This window comes from Pagrus pagrus, assembly GCF_965226575.1.
Source record: "Pagrus pagrus genome assembly, chromosome: 12".
In the NCBI taxonomy this organism is placed as follows: domain Eukaryota; kingdom Metazoa; phylum Chordata; class Actinopteri; order Spariformes; family Sparidae; genus Pagrus; species Pagrus pagrus.
Window position 1 is genome coordinate 9,687,452 of NC_140196.1, and position 8,896 is coordinate 9,696,347.

An 8,896-nucleotide genomic window follows, 5' to 3' on the forward strand; every position below is an offset into this window, starting at 1 on the left:
AAAAAACCCACACAGTAGTCACAGACATTTGGCATGTGATTTATTGTATTAATTCAACTTAAATCGTGAACAAATAATTGGGAAGTGACCTTATGCCACATGTATGGCTGAGTACTTTGGACTCTGAGGCGTATAAGAAAAATACATAATCATTTTACTAAAATAACTTCCTCCAAATAAAACAACAACAAAAAAAAACTACAAACACTCACTTGAGTGCAAACACACATTCATCCTCACTCTAACTTTATATTTGCTCTGCAGGTAAAAACAAACCCCAACTACCCTGTTTACATTCATCGAAGAAGCCTTTTTCAAATGTTTTCTTCTTATTTTGACTCTACAAATGTTTGTAAATGGTGCAATACAAACTTTCAAAACTTGTACACGGGTGACACCGCGGGGATATTTTAGAAATTATTTTGGCACGTGGTGAAATCATTGTGAAAGACTAATAAAAACCTCACGTGCAGGCATACGTCTCAAATCTCGTTGAAGGAAAAAAGCGAGACACAGACTAACAAAAGCACACAACACCTCATGTACAAATAAGAGCAAACACATGCAGGATGCTTCACATCAAACTCTCAAAGTCATTAAAAACCATTTTGAGCATGCATGCAAGACTTTGAAAAAATGCTGAAATTACATGAACACGCTCGGATTTCCACTGGAAGAGCCAGCCAGTTTCTAACATCGCACCTTTAGCAACAAGTTGACACGTTGAGCGACAGTCAGAGTGTTTACACATCTGTAAATAGTAAAGGGACCTGCCACAATTTCTTAGCATCTACAGCGAAGCAAAAGACACAAACTCATCTCTCAAAGGAAGACACGGAGCCAGTTAAGAGGTGAAAGAGAAACAGTCGACACACTCGTGATGCACACACAAACACGAACACACGCACACAACACACACACAAGATGCAATGTATTCACTCTAGGAGGCGGTGAACTTCCTGAGCGTGATGACGATGAGGGCGAGGAGGACAGACGCTCCCAGGAACACTGCTATAACGATGGCTGTGATGGCCCCTGGCCCCAGCACCCCTGCACAAACACATACACACAGGAAGAGGTGCAGTTATAAAGGAACAGTTCACCCAAACATGGTAAGTCAGTCATTATCCACGCAGCCCCATGCCGAGGGAAAATCAGGTGATGTTTAGTACTTCACAAAACATTTCTGAAGCTTCACAGCGAAACAGTGTTGCAGCAATCTCCCGATCTTCTTCAGTGCAAAGCTGTTTTGCTGTGAAGCTCCAGAAATGTGTTGTGGACAACGAAACTTCACCCAGTAGATAATGACTGAATTTTCATGTTTTGGGCACACAAGAGTGACACAAATGTGGTGGTTGTAAATGCTTTGTCAAATGTCAGTTTTACCTTCCTCCTCATCCATGGCCTGGGAGTGCCTGATGTCCTCGTAATCGAAGGTGAAGGGCTGCTCCGTCATGTCCTGGAAAGGGTCTTTGGTGGTGACGTCACTGGGTGGATCTCCGGACATTGTGTCCTGGGTGTCTGGTGAGGCAGGATCTGAAACCGTCTCTGCAGACCAAGAAGAAAGTCTCTTAGACCCTGATGCTGACCTGCTGTGTAGTTTTGACTCTGCGTGTTTTCTTAAGGCAATCATTTCACTGACGAGGTGCACTGCTTTGCTAATGGCTCTGTTTGACTTTTCTCAGGCCTCGGGGATGCAGAGCTGCATACATGGCCCCGTCTGTAATGACTCCAACAGCCTCTCTCTGTCTACCTGGGTTAACGGCTCAGGCCTGAGCATAAGGATGTCTTTGTAGAGGATGAACATTTTGTCCGTTTGAGCCTCAGGTAGCCTCTCCACATGTTTTCCTCGAGGGTTCAACCAAGCTTGTCTTTTGTCCATAAAACTCCTTCGACTAAGGTTTGCTTAATTATTTCAGTGGAGTAGTAGATATTTTATGCTTCAGCACAAACAGCTTTCTGTACAACTCTCTGCTCTCTCATCCTCTGCCAATCAGTCGTCTGTTCTCTTTCCATCCCAAATTGTCCTCTGACATTCCTCCCATCTGAGCACGAAGTTGCCCTGAGACTTTTCACACCTCTTCAGTAGCCAAAGAACAAAAAGTCTCATTCTGAACCACATTTCTGTTTTTCCTAACACAACTCGATTGAATGCGCAGTTGAGGATAGACCATCAAAAATGTTCTTGGTGATTGTGGTTGCCGTCGCCGTGATGCTAATTAAATGGCTGTACAGCTATTCTTTTGAAATCTGAAGGGAAAAAAGGAAAAAATTTGATCTTCATCACCCCTGAAAAACCAAACTCTTCACACACAAGCCCACCCACTCACTGATTCACTTATCCTATCCTCAACTCTACACATACCAACAAAACCGTAGTCCAAACATATTTACACTCAGCTTATTTAATGCTACATATTTACTTTGTAGCCGCTGACGCCCCTCACTAAACTCCTTGACCCCGTTTTACATATTTTCTCTGCCATTATCAAAGAAGACTTAAATTATTCTCTCTGAAAGAGCAGAAACAGGAACACGATAGCGAAGATAACTAGTGCAAATGATACTGTATGATCTCAAGTCTTCAGTGTTGGCACGTTGGCTGCGGCATCTTCTAAACTCTGATATGCACTTCTGATGTGAGTATTTTAATGCTGCAGTGTTGACTCTGAGTCGTGTTAAGCATCCTGTACCGTAGCTGGCCGGAGGTTTGGAGGCCCGGGCCTCCGGCCAGCTTAGCCATCAATGAGGCCTTCAGCCGAGGGCACAAAAGGCAGCTTGTGCGGTCACGGAGGGCGGCAGGCTGCAACCAGTAACAACCGGCCAGGCCCAAACCAGGCACCGGCCGGGCACTGGATGTCAAACAAACTTGTTTATTAAATAGTCCCTGTGTGTAAAAGGCTGTGCCTTCTGGACAGCTTGATTTAATAAGAAGGCAAAAAATAATAACACGATGTTTTCCGTAGTCGTTTGTTTCCACAAGGAGGGGTTTACTCCAGCTTGAAGTTTCAGCTTAATGGAATTAACATGACTGAAGCCTCTACAAATTATTCTCAGCTGACAGCTAGCATCATTCATAATTCCCAGGTTTTGTCTGTTGTCTGAACTCCATAAAGGTCCAACTTAAATGTTTATCAATTACTTCTTTTACTTTTAACTATTTGTCCATTTTAGCTAACTATTAAAACTGATCATCCTTTACCTTGAGCTAACATTAGTACAATGGTCCATCCTTTACTTTTAGCTAATATTAGTACAACTGTCCATCCTTTACTTTGAGCTAACATTAGCACAACTGTCCATCCTTTACTTTGAGCTAACATTAGTACAATGGTCCATCTTACTACTAGCTACTTTTAGCTACCTATTTTGACTAATTGTTTCTGGTTGAGCTAAGTATTTAAAACAATGAATCCATTAAATGTAACTCTTTTGACTGCTAATCATTGCTTTTAGCTAACTATTTCAACTGTTATTCCATTACTTTTAGCTAGCTAATGGTTTTCCATACCATTAGCTAACTATGTCACGGTTATTCATCACTTAAAGCGAACTATTTCAGTTGGTCATAACTCTAAGACGTCAACCATTTATTCATAACTTTAAGCTAAGTTAGCTATTTCAACTTCTCTTTCTCTTACTAGTTTTCAAGCACGGTCTGACTGCAACACATGATGCTAACATGTTGTAATTGACTCAGATATGGCAACTTGGTTATTGTAAATTTACTAAAGAAAAGTATAACACTATGGAGCCCGCTGACAGCAATACAGAGAGAAAGAAATCTATATATCCAAGCCATGTTTGACTACAGCGAGTGCTCAAAATGCTATTCTATGCAGACGACACACAATTCGTTCTCATGTTTTGGTTTCGTCATGCGCATGAGATTAGGTGAGAGCCAGCATCTCGGGATGCATTGTATCATTACTTTACATGAAATCGCACTCAAATTATTATTTACTAACTGCTGCTACTAACTATAGCTAGCAGTCCTACTAGCTGACTCTGACTGGACTGGTAGTCCTCGCTTGAAAGCTGTGAGCACTTATCATACAACCATACCTGTACCGCTATTCTTAGCAACTGTAGCTGTGATATGCCGTTTAGAAATGTTGTCATACAGAAGTGGGCGTGGTTTAACCTAAAGTAGGTTGGCCAATAAATTAACCGAAAAAGTGGCAAATTAATCGTTCCTTGTGCAGATGCAGCAGCATTTTGAGCGCTTGATGTAGTAAAACGTAACCTCGAGATATACTCTCAAACACCTAATGTTTAACACTGTTTGGCTGTTCAATTTCCTTTTTTAACACATGCATAATTATTTAAATTAAATCACAATCTAATGTTTTTTATTTGGGGTGAGCTGTATTACCTACAGAAATTCCTCTTAGAGTACATTTTAGAAAGTGACTTCATGTGTCAGTCAAGAACCCTCCTTCTCTTTACATAAATCCAGACTCATAAAAGCCTGGCAGACCGTAGGGAAGGCTGATTTCATACACTAAAAACACAGAAGGCCATTTGTTGGTACCTCAGGCCTCTTCGGTCAGGTTTTCACACCAGCCGGAGAGATGACAAAGCGCGCAGACGGGTGTGTGTGAAAAGCAACCTGGCCAAGCATTGAAACCGCGAGCGATGCAGCCCAAACATGACATCGATGCTGTCATGTGTCCTCGCTTCACCCTCTTTAGCTTCCACAGGTGTTTTTCCACATTTTCCATAGTAAAATATTTGACTAATGACCAGTGTGTGTTTTATTTTATTCTGAAACGAGGAGAGTAGGAATGAGGTTAAGCTGCTAGAGTTGGTCTCCATGCCCAATTACAAAACTGGTGATGAAACCTCTCTCTGTATCGTGGGACAAGGCTCTGCTTTTACAGTTATCTTGAGGAAGTTTGAAGCGAGACTGTGTGAGTAAGCATCACACTTTATTGCTGAAACTTTTTATTTCACACATCTCAGTTGTTTCCCATGCTTGACTTCCCATGAGTCAGCTGTCGGTGTCTGCACGTCACGCTGGTTGTCACACACGCTTGTGGTCAAGATCGGCCGCAGTGCTCGAAAACATCACAAAATGTACATGACAACCACATCTGTCACAACAAACAGATAAGAGGCGGCTGGAAATTGTGTAGAGCCAGGCAGAGCGCAGTCTGCCCTGTTTTCATTTCTCCTCCCTGTGTTACACTGATATTGTAAGGGGGATTTTGCCAGATTATTCTGTTGGTTGATCTAAAAAAAAAAAATCTATTCTGGGGTCCATCCAGATAATAAAAAGTATCCCTGAGTGTTTTGAGACATTAAAACGCCTCCACCGTAAAACTGTACAGTCCAAAGCAAGAGGAGGCCGCAAGATATTTTTAGAACGGTGTCGGCAAGTCATAGCACCTCAGTGTTAGAAAACCCTGACATCATTTGTTTTTCTGTCCCAGTAAGTTGTGTCCTGAAGGTGACAGATGTTTCTTTTTCTCACAGGACAGGGAGGACACCGTCGACTCGCTAAATCCCTGTCGTGTCATTGCCCCCTTGACCTCCACTGTGACCTCTGAGCGTGAGAGCCGCTCTACCGTGTCCAGAGCTTTTTTTTTTTTTTTTTAAACTGATTTGAGAGCAAAAGAGGAACAGAGAACAGACGGATGTAAGTGAAAGTGAAAGAAAGAGCAGCGAGTGTGCTAATCTGCCAGACAGCACTTACACAAGTGCTCACAGATGAGGACGTTCCACTACCTCAAACCGATACTACACCGAATCACTTCAGCTTCGTGGCTCGAACTCAAGAGCATTTATTCAGTTTCAAGTGAACGATCGGGCATCATGAAAGCAACTGAGTCATCCTGTTTGTCAAAGAGCAGCTTTCACAGCCTGCAGCGCCTCAACAACTGCATCATTTACATCAGGCTGCAGACTCACACATGCAGGCCTGTGAATGTGTGTGTGGAAAAGAGGGGCAAAATGACACGTGTACACACATCTTTGATTTGATGCCTACAGGGGAGCAAACATCAGCCCCTGAATCAAATACAGCAAGATAAACAAAAAAGGGTTTGGAATACAAAACTTAGAACCTACCCATGGTAAAAAGTCTGTAAAAAAAGCAAAAAAGATCAGAAACAACTTAATATATGAGACATGTGACTTACTTACACAATCTGTCACCTTTTCTTTAAAAAACAATTTTCCACAAATCACATCTTTCATGCTTTTTTCCATATAAATCAGACTTTGTCCTCTGTTTCAGGAACATTACTACTATAATTACTCACAGCACACATTGGTGAGGTCGCGTACTTGTCTCCCATCCCACAGAAATGAGCTAAAAAATATCAATGACACTTAAAATGTAGGTTTACCTGTGTGTACAAAAGCCACCATGAGGCCTAGGAGCACCAGGAGGAGGAATCTGCAGATACTGCTGCTGTGAACCATGCTGGCTGCGAAGGATGAGCGTCAGACAGAGCAAAGAGTCCCGCGAAACTGCTCGAGTTGTAACTTCAAACGAGTAACTGACCCTGGGAGAGGAGCAGGAGGAGAGTACAGGGGAGCACAGGAGGGGGAGAGGTAGGCAGCCGAGGGGGTGAGAGAAGGGGAGGGACTAGGTGTGCACAGGACCGTCTGGACAGTGTGGACTTTATGAGCACATCATCGCAGGGCACACCCACTCCAAAACTCCTCTGGGTGTGAGGGGTAAACACTCGGCAGCCGCTGACCCTGGCCGGGCCACATCATGAAGGTCTCTGCTGGACATTTTTATGCTTTTGCTCTTGAAGAAAATAATGACAGCAAAGAAATCAGAATCTGAAGATGGCAGTGCTGGAGGAAGTACTGAGTTCTGAATGTGCCAGTTTCTCCATGTAAACATTATTTATAATACATAAAATCCCTGCACTTTTCAGTAGAGGCAAAGTGTAAAAGTACTCATTATACAGACTGGCTTGTTTTAATATTAAGGGAGTTTAAAGGGGGTCTCCGGCAATTTAGTTCTGTGCTTTCCAAAAGTGTGGGGACTTGCATGCGACAGATTAGTATATGAACGGTCAAAATCAAAGTTGTAGGAGATGAGATATCCTGACTTTATGGCCCAATCCCACCTCTTTCCACGTTCATGCCTCAGTGTCTCGATTCTCGTTGGGATAGAGGGTTCAGTGTTGTGGTCGCTTTGTTTATAACGAGTGCAAAACAATCTGGCTAGCTAACATGACACCGTCATTGCTAAATTGTGCACGCCAGTCCTGCATTTCAATGTTGCATTCCCCCCTCTTGATGGCATATGATGCCCAACATTTAACTAAAGTCCTGGAGCAAAGTTGCTGCACTTGGTACCGCTCCTCCAATATCTGTGCTGACTGGCAGATTAGGACCACAGGTCGCTAATGTTAGCCTATAAAGCACCGCTAGGATGTGGAAAAAAGGTGAGATTGGGCCATATAGTCAGGATATCTCAGCACCTACAACTTTGATTTCAACCACTACCCCTTGTAAATCGGTTTGAGTCCAAGTCTCCTGTTTGGGCTTTTCCACCAACACTGAACCGGTTCCTTTTTGGATTGCATGCCTTATATTGAACCGTTCAGAGCAAATTGACCAAACGTAAATTAGTTGGGAACCTGAGAAGTTGGAGAAAGCTTTGCTCGATCTGAAATGTGGACCGAAGTGGGTGCGTCATGTTCTACAGGTCGTCCTGCAATTGTGCGACCCCCTCCGTTGATCCGGGATCCACGACTGCAACGGTTCTGCTCAAAACTGAGCAAACGAGGGCCGACCTGCTATATAACTAATAACAGGTTCAAGAACCAGAGCTAATTTGATGGAAATAGGCTCATACATTTCCCTGAATGTATTTAAAAATCAGCCTGTCATTGTTTTCATATTAGCCAATTTCTTGATGGGAGTTTATTTTGCCCATCTTTTTGAGTCGACCCAGAAGCTGCTATATGCGGTTGCTCCGAAAAAAGACATGTTGATTGAGGAGTTTTTTTTGTACAGCAGTGTCAAACTCAATCACACTTGTCGCTATCGTCAATGGATTAAGCAACGTAGCTAGCTTTAGATAATGACATTTCTATTTGCAGTTTCCAGCTCAGTTCTTATCAGTCAACTGTCTGTCTGAGAGAAACAGCTGTAAATGCAAACAATGCCTCGCCTACAAAAATTGCTGAACAAATCTGAGATGTGTGAAACCACATCATCCGGTCTATAGTCAGATTGACTAATATCCTCCCGAGTCTCAGAAGACATTAAGTGTTACTCTCCATCATTAGTAAGCTGACTGACGGGACAAATCGGTGAAGTTTTGTAGGTCAAATCTTTGCCTGCGAAGTAGTTACTCGAGTTAATACAATTAATATAATGACTTTAACTTGAGAGGGAAAAAGGAACAATTTCATATTTTGTTGATTTGAAAATCAAGTTAAATAGGTCATGTCAGTTTTAAGGCAGTTAGCCACAGGAAAAATAAAGGTTTGGTGGATTGCTGAGGGACATTTTTGTCCTTACCCATTTCTTTTTAGTCTTGCCACATTTCTGTTACTGTATTCAAGGCTTTTCTGAAACCTTTTTTGCTTGCTCAATATGCTGATTATCTGTGTGCGTGCTTAGAAATGTTATCGCTTTTCATTAGAAGGAATCGGCTGGTTTCATTTCCTCTTTGTGGATTTAACCAACCATGACCAATTGAGCCCAATACGCAATACTATCAAGTGGTGAGTTTGCATGTTAACGGTTACTTTCCAGTTCCAGTTCCAGTTGCAGCAGATTACCAGATGTGATTAAACAACACTAAATACAACATTTTCAGCTACAAGGGATTTAAAATGTTCTTTAGCTCATCAACATTGTGCATGCTGATACCTGGTTTTAACTTTCATTTATACTTTTAAAGCTCTTAATAGGATCT

The 8,896-nt window shown here is 42.3% G+C and overlaps 1 protein-coding gene across 1 annotated transcript; it reads right to left on the reverse strand.

Moving 5' to 3' along the window:
• Positions 1–25: 25 nt before the first annotated feature.
• Positions 26–8,889, reverse strand: snorc (secondary ossification center associated regulator of chondrocyte maturation). Its single transcript, XM_084368054.1, has 3 exons — positions 6,354–8,889; positions 1,387–1,548; positions 26–1,050 (listed from the first exon to the last, which is right to left on the reverse strand). Exons 1-3 carry the CDS (start codon positions 6,427–6,429, stop codon positions 941–943), a joined length of 348 nt encoding a protein of 115 aa, XP_084224180.1. The 5' UTR covers positions 6,430–8,889; the 3' UTR covers positions 26–940.
• Between the last annotated feature and the right edge of the window lie 7 nt (positions 8,890–8,896).

Excerpts from the sequence above, each read along its gene's own strand:
- snorc (XM_084368054.1), bottom strand. The coding sequence starts at position 6,429 with ATGGTTCACAGCAGCAGTATCTGCAGATTCCTCCTCCTGGTGCTCCTA. Across the intron at positions 1,549-6,353 it reads GGTGGCTTTTGTACACACAG|AGACGGTTTCAGATCCTGCC; the intron begins GTAAACCTACAT and ends CTTGGTCTGCAG. Across the intron at positions 1,051-1,386 it reads GGCCATGGATGAGGAGGAAG|GGGTGCTGGGGCCAGGGGCC; the intron begins GTAAAACTGACA and ends GTGTTTGTGCAG.